The sequence below is a fragment of the Tachypleus tridentatus genome, chromosome 2 (assembly GCF_004210375.1).
Source record: "Tachypleus tridentatus isolate NWPU-2018 chromosome 2, ASM421037v1, whole genome shotgun sequence".
NCBI lineage: Eukaryota > Metazoa > Arthropoda > Merostomata > Xiphosura > Limulidae > Tachypleus > Tachypleus tridentatus.
The window spans coordinates 35,810,763-35,826,326 of record NC_134826.1 but is presented as its reverse complement, the minus strand read 5'-3'; the positions used below and the strand labels follow the sequence as shown (position 1 = coordinate 35,826,326).

The 15,564-nt window shown below is 33.0% G+C and overlaps 1 protein-coding gene across 7 annotated transcripts in view; it reads left to right on the top strand.

Annotated features, from left to right (window-relative positions):
* Window positions 1-342: 342 nt before the first annotated feature.
* Window positions 343-15,564, top strand: part of LOC143240933 (transcription factor RFX4-like) — a 58,010-nt gene continuing 42,788 nt past the window's right edge. For 5 of the 7 annotated variants that reach the window (XM_076484259.1, XM_076484228.1, XM_076484249.1 and 2 more), the window contains exons 1-4: window positions 343-494; window positions 1,113-1,340; window positions 3,135-3,252; window positions 9,305-9,428. In XM_076484259.1, the coding sequence (XP_076340374.1) occupies window positions 1,298-1,340; window positions 3,135-3,252; window positions 9,305-9,428 (285 nt within the window). In that variant the 5' untranslated portion in view covers window positions 343-494; window positions 1,113-1,297. The other 2 variants (XM_076484211.1, XM_076484220.1) reach the window with 2 other exon arrangements.

Here is a 15,564-nt window from a genome sequence, read left to right as displayed (position 1 = left end):
AACTGAGTAAATGTTCATGTTAATGTTTTCATGTAAAATATATAATTAAAAACGTTTTATCGAAACTCGTTTTCTAATGTCATTGATTAATATTACATCCATATATTTGTTAACCATATATATATATATATTGAAACTTTTCATAGACTGACCTGTAAGAGTCGCGTTGGCCTTGTTTAGTTCGAACTACGGTGTATAAAAAAATTCTTACTTCATCCCACCATGCGGGTATAAAGTCGTCTTAATGAACTTTGCCCACCGTGGTCCCACCCATTAAAAGAAATGTAGGTTATCTATGTGTGTAAGCATATTTATCGTACATTACCTGCATACAAGGTGAAGGTATAGATTTACAAAGATTACCTGCATATAAATTCACCTTTGCCTGTTTGGTTGTTACTCATTACTGATTGGCTAGGAAAGTAAATTATTCTACGTAGATATATGTCATTTTTATATTTTTCTTTGGTGCATCTACTACAAAATTCAGAATTGTACGTATCAAACTTTCTCAGAGATTAAAATCACCTTTAACTATTTGTGTAACAATGAGTAACATTTATGTTGAGAAAAATTAAACTAATTTGTTAAATAGCAGTCAGATTCCGCATAGTCTATTCATCTAAATATTATAATCCGTTTTAGTAACTTAACTGTGTTTTAATCTTTGAAAACTGAAGTTTTATGAGGTAGGTCTAATATATTTAAATGTTTGAAGACTGTATGGGTCCTTTAACAGAATCTCTAAAGTTGGTTCAACTGGGTGATAAAAATATAAATATTTTTGAGGTCAGTTGATTTTCATTTGACATGAACCAAAGAAGGTATGTTTAACTCTGAAAAGAAAAGTTTTTATTAATAAGATGTCTATTTTACCTTTATTTACTTTTAACTTCTTTAAGTAACTTGAAAATGTCATTAAATTTTGCTTTTGTTTTCTGCTAGTTAATTAATGTACAACATACAATTGTATTTCATATTTCATTATATTACGTTTTTACTACCGTTTCATTAATTATATTAAAATATCCTAAATTTTTGTGTTTTAATTACGCTATATATTAAAATATATATATTTTTAAAAAGTAGATCTGTTTATTTTATTCCAACAGGAAGTTGCTGTTGAATTACAAATGTCTACCGCTATCAGGAAATTAGCTAAGAGATAAGTCTTCACCAGAGTAGGCCTATCATGCCAAAACTGTAGTATCTGTTTCTTCATTCAGATCGAAGTAACTGAAAAGTTTTGTTAAACAAATGAACCCACTCACATATTCTGACTGGAACGTGGAATCAAATGGCTCAAAGGACAACCATTCAACAAGCACCGTTAGAACTTGGTATGAATTTTCTTAATCGCTTATATATGTATGAAAGCAGTAACGATTTCAAACTGCAGTGTTTTAATTTTAACCCACCAGTTACAGTAATGATTTCAAAACATTACATTACTCTAGTTTTTATGTCTGTAGAATAGGAATAATTTTTCAGATATTAAACTATAAGTTAGGTATATGTGGTGTGTGATTTAGTCGTTTTCAAACCTAGCAACTTAGAGAAAATATACCTAAATGCTAGGAGCCTCTGATTTGGTCGCTGATTTTACCTTAGGGTGCATGAGATATTATTCATGATGAAAATTCCTCTCTGAACTTTTTAACACTTACTATAAACGTAACGATATTACATTAAATAATGCTTTACGTGTTTGCAGTTTCGTTCCGGATTCATGCAGTCACAGTGGATGGTATATTGATTGTGGTTTGATTGTCGTTAAGCACAAAACTATACAATGGACTATATTTGAATATTTTGGTTTTATAGAGAATTAATCACAGTGGCGTTTCGCTGAAGATACGAACCATTAAGGCATGAACAAATATATACACAAATTAAGAAAAAACTTAAGATGTTTTTTTTCTCTCCTTCGATATAATAGTATATTATACAGTAAAATAGACTTCAAAATACACTATCTGTGACTTTGTAATGGCAGTTTTACTTAAAAAGCAAGGAAAAATGAAATACAATGAAACTGTACAGTATATTTATTGAATGCAATAACAATGGTTATTGATTGCATACTGTTCACCAGGTTGTGGTTTTTTTATCTTTTTTCGAGGGATGGGAAAGAATATACATTTGGGGCAACAACTACAAGAGCTTTCAGAGGTTTATAGAGGTATAGGCACGTGATATTTAATGGCTTAATGAAACATTTTCCATGTTAGCTTGATGATATTGAAGCTGTAGCCAATGTATTAGTTTAAAATATCGAGTTTTTTATAGTTGAAGTAGTTTATAGACGACATTTTTAACTCGATGAAGACTAGAATCTTGAGTAAAGCCTAACCAATATGATGAAGTTACAGAAGCTTTACTCAGATTTAATACTTTGAAAATGTTTTGTAATTCATGGAAATTTACAATTGTAGATTCAAACGTATTTTACAAACAATTTTAATGAGAAAAAGGTCTTAAACATCTTAATTGAATAACTTATTGTCTTATAACCTGAGCATGAAAAAGTTAATGTAGCTTAGTAAAGCTTTGGTTACCTTGAATAACTGTTTGTGGAAGTTCACTTAACGCTGCTAGATGGCTATCTGCGCAAGCTGTCCCTAATTTTAAAGTGATTGACTAGAGGGAAGACAGTTTTATTATCACCCACCGTCAAGTTTTGGGATACTTTAATCGAGTTTAGTGGAAATGGTCGTCACTTTGTAACGCCTGTACAACTAAGGGGGATTTTAATGTTCAGTAATAGGATTTGAACCCGTGATTGGCAGATTGTGAGATCTGACCACTAGTCCATGCCAGATTACCCTAAATACTGTTGCCAAAATATATGATTTACAATTTCTAGTCAGAATTGGTGTCATAGACCAATTGGTAAGCTCGAACTATTTTTTTACATATTTACCTGCAAAAGTCATTAAGTGTAATAAATATTTAACTATAAAAAATACTAACGTACAATTAACACAAATATTTTACTCTGCTACATTGCCTCCTACCATTTATTGAAAATAGCTGTTTTTACGTTTGACATTATATGCTGCAAGGAAATATTCAAGTTCAATATATTAGTTCGTTTTTAGTATGTTTACAAGTTTTCATTGTCGCTAATTTAGATCGAGAGTTTGAAGTAAACAATACCAGTTCAACATATCGTGTTATAAAAGATGAAAAGCAGGTGAAGGAAAAGAAAGCAGTTAGAAAATCATCTCAGTATGTCGCTACGTTGAAATGGTTAGTATGGAATTTTTATGCATTTCTTTCCTAAATTTTGGGTTGTTATCAATTGTTTTTTAATAATACGTACGCTCGTATATTTGACCGAGGTTTCAAGCTCAACGTGCTATTACGTCAATATAATTTATATACTTTCTAACACTTGAATGATAAATCTTTTTTTGTAATAAAAGTGGGATTTCCGTTAGGTACTTGTCATTCTCCATTATTAATTAAAACTTTTATAGTAATGTATAGTTGCTAACTTTGAAGTACCTAATTACTAAAATAAAACTAAATATTAATTGCTTAGCATTGAAAAGTGCAAGGTTCAGATATTAGCAACTTCCCCTAGTTTCTTTTGTATTTGTTAAAGTTGTTTAACCAAGAATTCCGTGTTTACTTTACTTTCGTTATACTTAGCTTAAGGTGTTTGGGTAAGATAATAAGTTAATTTGTCTTGTTTGTTTGTAAGCGCAAAGCTATATATGACACTATCCGCGTTAGATTTCCCAGGAATCTAATCCTGAATTTTAGCGTTATGTGCTATGAAGCTTAACGCTGAGCCACACAAAAACAATTCTGATTCTCTTTTAAAAAAACCTAATTAAAACACTGACCCAATTTAACAGGAGTTTGAAGTATTTCTAAGATATCTGGTGACTGATAGTTATATTAGGTTATTAGGCTAATGGGAACAATAAATAGTAATATTTTCTGTTCCAATTAAATGTTTTTTAAACATTTGTTGAAATTTAACGAAATCCAATAGTAAAACTGTTTAAACCAAAAATACTCCCGTAGCTCTGATCAAAATTTCTTGGCTTAGATCAAAAGTAACAGTCACAAAGAGAAATTATTTTATTGCGTTAATAAACATTCATCAGAAACTATTAGATTGAGCTGTATCAGTTTTGGTTAGAAGCTTGAATGTAAACAAGAAACTAGTTGATTAAGTACATAAGGAGTTTCTTTGCAGCCACCTGTTACCTCATGGTAAAAGTTTGGATTTCTGATGTGACAAGCTACGTTCGAATCCATGCGATACTATAAAACATTACTTGCACTTTAACCAGTGAGTGTTATAAAAGTGATAATCAATGCCTTAGCATGGAACGTAGGTGGTGTGTGACTGCTGGCTGCCTCCCCTCTAATCTGTAAATCGAAATTAGAAATGGCAGCATATAGCCTTAGTAAAGTACGAAATACAAATATAGTGTTTGTACATGTGTTAAAAAGCAATAAAAACTATCTAATGATGATGAATTCAAGGGGTATAAAGGTATTAAAAGACTGACTTGTATGGAAAGCAAAAATCCAAACCATAATAATAAATGACTAATTTCAATCAAGTTAGCTTTTCATTTTTTAAACTTTAAATCTGATGTTTGGTTTGTTTGGAAATTTGCACAAAACTACACATGGACTATCTGCAATAGACGTCCTTAATTTAGCAATGAAAGACAAGGGACACGGCAACTAGTCAACTCTTGGGCTACTATTTTACCACGAATAGTAATATTGACATTATAATGCCCCCACGGCTGAAAGGGTGAGCATCTTTGGTGAAACATGGATTCGAACCCTCGACTCAAAGATTGCGAGTTAAGCGAACCTAACCATTTAGACCTTTGATCTAATGATCCAGTATGCTCATGAAAGGCTGATGTAACATAACCTACCAGGCGATCCTGTAATTTTCTTTTATCTCTGTAGAAAACCAACTATCAGACTTTACTTTTAACACTGGAACAGTGATAAGTAATTCTAATACAACGCTAACATTTGGGGTTAGATTTCCTGCGGTAGACCAATTAGATTGCAGATAGCCCAGTAATGTTTTGCTTTAAAAACACAATCAATCAGTAAACAATATATCTCTATTACAGCTCTTTAATAGTATATGTATTCTAAAAATGCGTGTTTAAATTTGCTGTATTGGGGTCTTAAAATCAATTACGTAAAAAACAAAGAAACAAGGGAAATATCTCAAATATAAAAAGAAAAAAACTAGAAAAATAATGCACATTTCCCCTGATCTGTGCTAATTTTTCAAGTTAAGTTGGAGCGTAACTGTCTTATTCACCTCACAGAGACTCGTACAAGCCTAACGTCTGATGATGATACTTTATACAGTCATCAACATTTGCTAAGAACTTAACTTGGTTATTCAATTAGTGTAAAGTCCTTTCAATACTTTGGTTTGTCATTCCATATTATAATCAAGAGTCGAAATCAACCACCACATTTTCTGGATCGTACGTGACAACCTCACCTGCCCTACGTATGTATTTAGAGAATATCACGTGATATGTTCAAGTGAAATGCTAATAAAATCACTAATTAAATCTAGATATTTTCTCTAGACATTTGTTGAACATCTCACTATGAAATACCATTCAACAGTTTAAACGTAACGGTTGAAATCCTTAACAGACGTTGATCTCTCAACAGCAACCAACTGTACTGTTGTCGAGCGGCTACCATATACCATCTTGTAGACATCTTACCACGAACTATCTCTCAGTAGCTTAGTAGAGCACTTGGCTTAGCATGTAAGTGGCTTGGAGTAAAATACTGAACCACGGGATTGAATGCCACACTAATTTTATTGTATTCCTAGTTGTTGTTTTTTCCACTGAGCATTTTAATTACTAATTAAGTAATTAATTACTGTTATAAATATTAGAACTTAGTTTATAAACAGATAAGACAGACTACTGGTGTTTTCTCACTGATATGTCAAATTTGTACTGTCAGCACCTTCCATCTCATCAACTTATTCGAGACCATACAACACAATAAGAGTAAGCATACTCTTGTGTTTCTGATTCCCTGAATTAAACAGTTTTTCAGTGATTTATTCGTGATGTAGTATATAAGCATGTTGATGTGTTTGACATGCTGAAGTACACTGTGAACAAGTTGTTTATGCACTGGAGGCACATTCCAAAGCCAAAGCTAATCAACAGTCTCAAATTTTATTCTATTACTCTTTGTCATAGCATCTTATTCGATGCATAGCTGCAAAACCTTTTGTTGGTATGAAAATGCGTACTTAGATACTTTACAAATTTGTACAAACACTGCATTGTATCTGCACTGGGTAGAGGATCATACATCAGAATTTCAGGTGTTGTATTCTTTCGTACGAATATCAAGAAACTTTGAGAACAGTCAGGTGTTGCTCAGTTACATAGATTCTCATTTCAATCAGTTTGGTCAAGGCTTTCATTTCAGCGGATATATGATTGACATATTACACCAGCTAGCCAGCCAAACCATGAGACTGAGTATGGTGGTGTGTATTTTCACTACACATAACACTCAATAATTCTGTGGAAACACTTGACTCTTAAAACTTGCTCTTTGTATATCTCTTTAGATGCTTGAAATCGTATTATCCAGTATTAATCTAAAATATTTTCAATGGATTGTGCTTATGTATTTTAAACTGTGGATAATCTTCAGACAACTTACTTAAGTAGTTGATAATGACTGACACATAATGATTTTTGATTGTCCTTTACAGCTTCGGTGAGAGGACAAAGTATATAATATATTACCTTTATGACTGACCTCTGCTATGTACTATGTTATCCAGTCATGATAACCATGATTGCCCTTGCTGCACAGCAAGTAGAACTCAAGCTATATTTGAATCCTTGAGTTGTTCCTCCCAAAGTCCCTAGCAAATAATTAACAATTCCAATCTAAAACTAGAATTTTCACCACTGGTGTGGATTTTTGTCACTGCTACTACTTTAATGGTTTTGACTGCTTCACATAATCCAGGATCTGAACAATAAACAAACGAACACGCTTTCAATGAGTGCCAAAATAATCCATTAAAATTTCTGTGCTACTAAATTTGCAGGGTTATATTTTTGTGGTATTGGTGTTCAGTTCACATTCGTCTCTTTTGGGTATAAAGTTTATTCGCCATTCGAGTTATACATGGTCGACTGGAATCGTGAGCTACCACTATGTAAGTTGTGGTGATAATGTTTTACAAACAAATGCTATAACTACAAGCAATTTCTTCTTACCAATGCAGTATCAGAAATAAGGAAAATTTAGCGTATTCTCGCATAAGTGAGATACTGTACTTATAACAAAACTACTCTAGTTCCACTATAACCGGCACTAGGATTCAGGATATTCCTGATGAGGATAAGCCAGTACCAATGTTTTGATTAATTAAAACGTACTTCACATTTATACATTCACAGAAAGAAAATGTCAACCTTAATCAATGCAAACAGCAGAGTGGTCAGCTATAGTAAACTTATTATTTGTCATCAGTAACATGATGGCAAACCAAGAAAGCTGTGAATTACTCGTTTGGTCGTAAGCCCGTAACAACTGCTATATTTTCATGATCAGTGCCCATTATGCCCATGCTAAGTATAAGACTGAGAAACCCGATTTCTTTTAGCATGAATACACATTTTCATGGGTTTTGTTTAGAGTCTGAATCTGTCACACACTATAAAACCATTCTCAGGTTCTCAGCTAGCATGAATTGTGCGGCTAAGGATTAATATGTCATTCAATTAGACGCGACTTTCTCCCATTGCAGACTTCTAAGTATGATCTCCATCAGACTTTTAAGTGACTTCTGTACTATACAAACCAAATGACATGATATAGAAATTCACACAGTCCTCTCAAAGTAATGTTAAAAGAAGTGTTTCAGGTCATTGGTCAAATCGGTTTACCAGTACTTAAGTGCAAGATCAAGCTCTGTAAACCTTCAGATGCATACTGACACTTGCACATTCCATGCAGCAAGATCAAGCTCTGTAAACCTTCAGATGCATGCTGACACTTGCACATTCCATGTAGGAGAAAGATATGGACCATACCTGTAACATGCCATAAAACTCATTATACAGTTGGCACAATCGCTGCTTCCTTCTCAATAAGTACAAGTTCACTTTACTGTTAGCTGTTCAGCTAGTAGTGAAATAATGTTTATTTCTGCTAGAGGGATGCAGCTTTCTTAATGGAGAAGTGAAATGGAGTGACGGTTTCTTGCAGAATAGCTTCCTTTATATTATCAATGGCTCATCCAAGACTGAAGATCTCAGTTTGGTGAGTGACATTGCCAAGACGATACTGGGCATGTGCCTCTCCATCTACATATAGCTTGTTACTCTTTGCTAGACAGAGGTTTGTAGTGAGTGCCCAAAGGGGTGCTCCCTGACCACCTGATATGCAAGATTAAATAAGATCTTGATCTTACATATCACGTGCTCTGAGAGAAGCCACCACTTTGGATAACATATTTGTCCTTAGACGCACAATCCAAGCTAGCTAAGAATATGAAAATAATTTTGTAGCACGTGTAGGATTCAGACTCAAAATAGAATCCAAGAAAATGTGCATTCATGCTTAAAGAAGTCAGGTTTCTTAACATCACAGTTAACAGGTGTATAGTGGTGGCCATTGATCATAAAAATACTACAGTTGTAATGGGCTGGATACAGCCTACGATCGAACAGGAAATCTACAGCCTTCTAGGTTTGGCGTCATGTTATTGATGGTTTATGATAAGTTTATTCAAGGTAGCCAAACTTGCGTCAGTATATCTCTATAGACACATAACGCGTAATGCCAAATCCCTGGTTTCAGATCTGAACCAAACGCCATACTATTGAGTGCTAGCTGACTGTTGTGTCCACTTAAAATGGTGGCTAGATCCAACTAATGTGGAAGATTCGAATACTTAAAAATTACGGTACTAGCAGTTTCTAATGGGTTAATCCTTTAATTAGCATGTGAGTGATTTGGAGCAAAATACTGAATCAAGGAGAAATAATGTTGGGTTGAAGTCTACATTAATTTTATTGTATTGTATACTTACTTGTGCATTATTCTGTTGTCGAAAAAGTTGTTATACATGTTATTTTAACTTTGCTATTTATTTAACTTCAAACTTTGTTATTTATTATACATTTATCCATTAAGTTCTAAACCTTTGTCTTCTGTAGTTTTAAATTATTTAGTCATCTAATGTATAAGGACTTTTAAAAAGTAAATATTATTATCTTTTATTTTACTTTAGGGTTAATGAAAATTACAAACTATCTGAAGGAGTTTCCTTGCCGCGATGTACGTTATATCAACATTACTTGGACTTTTGCCAGAAACAATGTTTTAATCCAATAGGACCTGCTGCATTTGGAAAGGTAGGTGACAGACGTTCACTTAGCTTTCATCCACAACACAATATATCAAAATAACAAGGTTGAATATGATATAAAATACTTATGTGTTTGTGTGTTCTCTTATAGCAAAGCCACATAGGGCTAGCTGCTGAGTCCATTGAAAATACCTATAAGAGAAAGGACTGAAAGGTCTTAAACCTAGACAAAATATACTTCCAGTTTATAGTTGTGTATGTTTTTGGTAAACCACAAACCTGCACAATGTGCAATCTGTGCTCTGCCTACTGCTAGTATCGAAATCCGATTTTTAGCGTTGTATGTTTACTGACATACCACTGAACTACCAAGAGGCTAATTGTAAGTAAAAAGGGATATTTTAGGAAAAAAAAAAACATATACATATGTTATAGTTCGAATTGTTAACGATGTCTAATTAATAAGTGATTGTAGATTATCATTTCGACCTCGTTGGGAGAGTACTCATCTGGTCTGGGTTTCAAATTCGTGATAAAAAATATAAAGTTTAAAATTAACTTAATAAGAATAGAAGTGTTATTATTAACTAGTCTCTTGTATTTCTGTCCACTGAAAACCGACAAATAAATTCAGGTCATCCGAGAAACACAGAAAACGTAAATGTTATGTATAGAATAAATCAAACACGGGCTACAGATGAAAGAATCCAGTGCAAGAGAACAAATAAACAAAATGAATAATGTTCTTTGATTTGATTACACGTTGTGGTGTTTTTCAAAAGCTGCAGCTTTTACAGTAAGGAAGAATTATTATTTAAAAAAGTATTAAGTTTCGATCTCTGGTAAGATCAAATATCCAGGTTTTAACCACAAAAAAGGTTTTAGTATTTAAATCAATGTTTAACAGTATATCAATGTATTTAATTTTAAAATTAGATAATTGTTACTTATATATTTGAATATCAATACATGTGAATTGACAGGTCATGTATTTAGAACTAAACAAGAAAAATTATATTAATTTTAAAATGTGGAAGATATGCGAAATATTTATATACCATCAGTAATGTCTATTGAAATAACGATTGAACACATATAGTCACACCTGGATATTTCTTAATTATAGGATTTTTCTGTTTTATTAATGTAGTTTATCTGATTTTTCTTATGTAAGTCTCAGTTTTATGTTTTAATATGATGAAACGTTCGAAATGTTTTTTTCTTCATATGTTCCTGGACACGTGCGATGCTACCATAAAATTATTGTGTGATTATTTTAATTTTCAATTGTGAATTGTAGTCTTTGGGTAGGTTTTTGTGCTTAAATTTGTAGTAAACAGATTACACATTTTAATTGCTAGAGACGCCTTATGGAAGGCTCGAGAACTAGGAATTTTATAGGTTCCATGTGGTTTGAGCGCTCGACTCGTAATCTGAGGATCACGGGTTTGAATCTCCGTTGCACTAAACATGCTCGCCCTTTCGCCTATGGGTGTGTTATAATGTTACAGTTAATCCACTATTCGTTGGTAAAAGAGTAGCCCAAGACTTGGCGGTGACTGATGATGACTAGCTACTGTCCCTCTAGTGTTACACTGCTAAATTAAGGACGGCTATCGTGGATAGCCCTCGTGTAGCTTTGCGCGAAATCAAAAACAAGAAACGTTTTTTCTAAACTTTTTATTAAAATAGGTTTTTTATGTGTTGAAAGAATTTGATTGTTTATTATGACAAACAAAAACGCATTAACGTCCTATGCATATCTAAGCCAAAATGAAGACTTGTGTACAGAAAAGATTACGGCATGTATCCTACAGAAGTGATTATGACATGTACCCTACAGAAGTGATTATGGCATGTATCCTACAGAAGTGATTATGACATGTACCCTACAGAAGTGATTATGGCATGTATTCTACAGAAGTGATTATGACATTACCCTACAGAAGTGATTATGACATGTATTCTACAGAAGTGATTATGGCATGTACCCTACGAAAGTGATTGTGACATGTATCTTACAGAAGTGATTATGGCATGTATCCAAGAGAAGTGATTATGACTTGTATTCTACGGAAGTGATTATAGCATGTAGCCTATGCGGTCTCAAAAAATGTTGGTTGAGGTACACGATAACATGGGAAGTCCATATAAGTGTATTGAAAGCAAATAAATTTGTCCAGTTGTAACGGTTCTTGTCTTATGTTGATTCTCCCTTTTGGGTCTTGTAAAATAACTTCTGATCTTATGACAAGGGTTTGGAGAATATGCTTACGACATCAAAGCTACTAACACTGTAAGTTTTATTTCACTTGTAATAGTATTTTCAGTTGTTTGCTTAGTTTTTTATAATATGTTGGGTTACGGCCAGTGTTTTATTGAGTACGTTAAGAGATATCATTCAGTATATTCACGATTAAGGAATAGTACTGTAGGCTGGTAAGAATCAGCACTGATAGGTTTTTCGTTGTTTTTTGGTCTTTCCTTTCTGATGAAGTCAAATTTTAATAGGTCTCTTGGTGTTTATTATTTTCGAAGTTTTTTACTATGTTCATCTATGAAGTTATATGCTGGACATACTTTTGGTTACACGTGGAGAATTTCTCACGGAGTCTTTCTTGTTCTTCGAAATGTTAAAGATGTCTAAAAATTCTTCATTGTCCAGCGATGAATTAGACGGGAAATCTTTTGGATATCTTGGACTTCGGATTAGTTGCTGTTGATTTGTGATATAATTGCGTTGTTACTGTCTTGCAGAAGTATCCAAAATTATTTTTAAAATCTAACATTAGGATGGTGGAAAGTGACTGCGTATAAAAAACAGAACACCAAAACTCCACTCCCAAGTCTATATGAACATTTGAATAAAAACAACCAGTTGTTCTGAACAGAATGTCACCATATTAAAACAAGAGCTTGACATTAGCAAATGAAGAATTAAAGAACTCTTGCAATAAAATGAAATATTCCTACAAACAACAAAAGCATGGGTTGTAATCCTCGCCACTTACACACAACCAAAAGGGCTTGACAAGAGTGTAGGAAAGGGAGGTGATGTCATCAAAGACGAAGAGGTCATGCTCCCAGTTTTACCGTCAGAGGGTGCCATAAGTGCAATTTATTGTGTTGTCATAATTCAAAGTTTTGCTAAGCAGAGGGCGTGTTGTTAGGGGTGCGTTGCTAAGCCGTCATGATGGATGATTACGTAATACTACCACATAGTAAACAACGTGTTTCTACATGTTGTAATTTAAAAATGAACCACGAAGGGCGTATTGCTAGGTCGCCATATTAAATAATTACACAATACTACCACTATATAGAGTTCAAAAACATGTTTAAATGACAATATATTAATTCACCCTATAAAGAATTACATTTCAATAAAGCCTACTCAAGTGATCAAAGATTTCAATAATACTATTATGATAAAAAATATGGACACAATAATCCTTTTTATTAATAATAACAGTGCGATTAAATATTTACACTACGGATGCTTTTATTTCATTGGGTGTAGAAATAAGTGAATGTATTGATTCTTGAGGTATCATTGAAAGAGAACATTAGTAAGCCCTGTCCCTGCAACAGTTTGAAATTTACAAATTTTTTGGTATAGTAGAAAGACTTAATCACATTCTTAAAACTAAAATGTAGTGATATTTTACTCATCATAGAACCTATAAACAGTACATATTATCGAACGTATTATCTGTATCATTGCAGCATCAAAATGAGACAAGTAGATGTTAATCATTCTAATTAATATGTGGTGTGAAAAACAATTTACAAAGCATTCACTACAGTAAAATTTCAGTTTAAAGTAGTTAATCAAGTACGTGTTAGTAAAATAAAACGTCAGTTTGTTCATGTTTTATTAGAGAACAGAAACAAATCCACTTGTGTACAAGCTAAAAAACTATCTGAAAGAAAAATTAAATGGAATATTTTATTAATGTGAACTACGTTGAGTTATAAGGTCTCCCGATGAGATATCTGATGTTGAAGATATGTAACGTGAATGAGGAAGTGGCAAAAGCAAACAGTATTTTGTAAAATGGAAAGGATATCTTGATAAATTTAATAACAGGATCCCTAAAACAGATCTGAATCGACTGCCTTCCTAAAATGTTATATATAATTATATTTATTGTTATTTAACGTGGATCACTTGTATGTGACAGTAACAATTCTGTGAATTACTTTGCTAATAATACTTTGACAACTATATCACTCATCTTTCGAGATCTATTAACTTTGAATGTTCGTGAGAAGTGACGTTGGTCGAGTTGCAGTTTCCATATAATTATCATAACGTGCCTCATACTACAGGATGGATATCATACGTTTTATGCTCTCAATCTGCTACCATAATAAATTATATTAGACCAGGACATTACAATGAACCTAAAGATTTAGTTAGAATCTTAAACCAAGAAGATACACTTCCTAAACCCGAAAATGAAAGTAAATTTCTTATGATTCATTCACCCAAAAATAAGAATGAACTTAAATGATGTACCCTCTATAACACTTGATCCTGTACTATCAGTTATACTTGGATTTAATAACAACCACACGATAACAGAGCCCACTGTAGTACCATATACTGTTAATATGCATGGTGGATTTTACTCACTCTATGTTTACTCTTATATTATGGAACATAATATTGTTAGTTATGTATATGTACCATTCGTACGAATTCTCCAAGTTAATAAAATTCGATAGAGACATGATCACTGAAACATTTACAAATCACTAATATAGACCTATGTCTAAACAAAATTTTCATAGTATAGAAATCAAGAGGAAGACGGAGTTGGTCGACCTGTCTCACTTTAACAAGGAGAGTGATAATCACGCCTCACTTTTGCAATCACGAGAGCTTCTTACAACCAAGATTGACACATATTATGATTACCAGGTAGGAAACGGTTTACTTATTAAACTAGCAGTCAATAGCAAAGAGAAAAATGGACTAGAAGACCTTTGTGTAACTTGTTTCATTCTGCTATACCATTTTTGAAAAAAAAACAAACGAGGAGCCTTAGGAAAACATACAAGTAGATCAAGTATAAATTTAACATTTGATGTCATACAAGGAAAAACCTTTTGTCAATGTTGAAAAATGACAAGCAGTACACGGAGCTCAGAACTTGGCTAGAGAATCTGTAAATAATAAAAAGGAAGAAATAAAAAGATCCAGTATTCAGGATATCTAAAGCCAAGAGACGAAAAACATCGACTTCAGAATTTTCTTTTTACAAATAATCATGACCACATGAAAAGTCCTGTCAGTGTACGAAAATATAGACTTATTTTCTCTCTCTTACACACAAACAGTGATTGATGAAGGTCAGTGGACTGAATATTAACCTTTATCTTCAGTGACCAACAGAGGACATATTGAATTTTCTGTATCAGTATAAGCAGCTAAGCATTTAGATTCAGCCCATTTGTATATTCATGTAAAGGCAAAGATTGTTAAGCCTGATGGTACCGATATATAAAAAAGGATGAAGATGCCTCTACATGTATGAACTTGTTACTTCGTTCTCTGTTTTCTCAAGTGGATGTACACTTCAATGATAAACTCATTTTTTATCTCACAATCTTTACACATGTAAATCCTAGACAGAACCATTACTGAAAAGTAATGGTGAAGCTAAGAAAAGTCTCTTGACGTCATCTGTGTGAATAGAAGAAACAGCAAAAAATTTTGATGATCTCAATTTTATTGATGGCGAAAACGGTGGAATCAGATATCGATACATAGGTACATGCGGTAGCCAAACAGTTAAATCACTGGTCGTTTACATCTGGATACATTTTCACAGACCAAGTTCTCACCTGATAAAAAGTAAATATTTGTTTTGTATTAATCTGGATTAAAACTTGTACTACATGTTTCTATCTGTCAAGATCAGACTGTCGGGTATTCTGTCACATGCTAAAGTATTTCAGAAAGGAACAGCTAAATATCATTTGAAATATGTAATGTGCAAATTGTTTTTACTTCCTCAGGGAATCTTATAAGCATTTATTGATAATGTTGTTTTAGGTCAAATACCTCCACGTTTTGTTAGAGAACGTGTAGATAAAGATGCATTCAGTGAATCTTGGAAGAAAAATCACATGTGTCAAAGTGAACTTGACGTATGGCATACGTCTTTGAATAA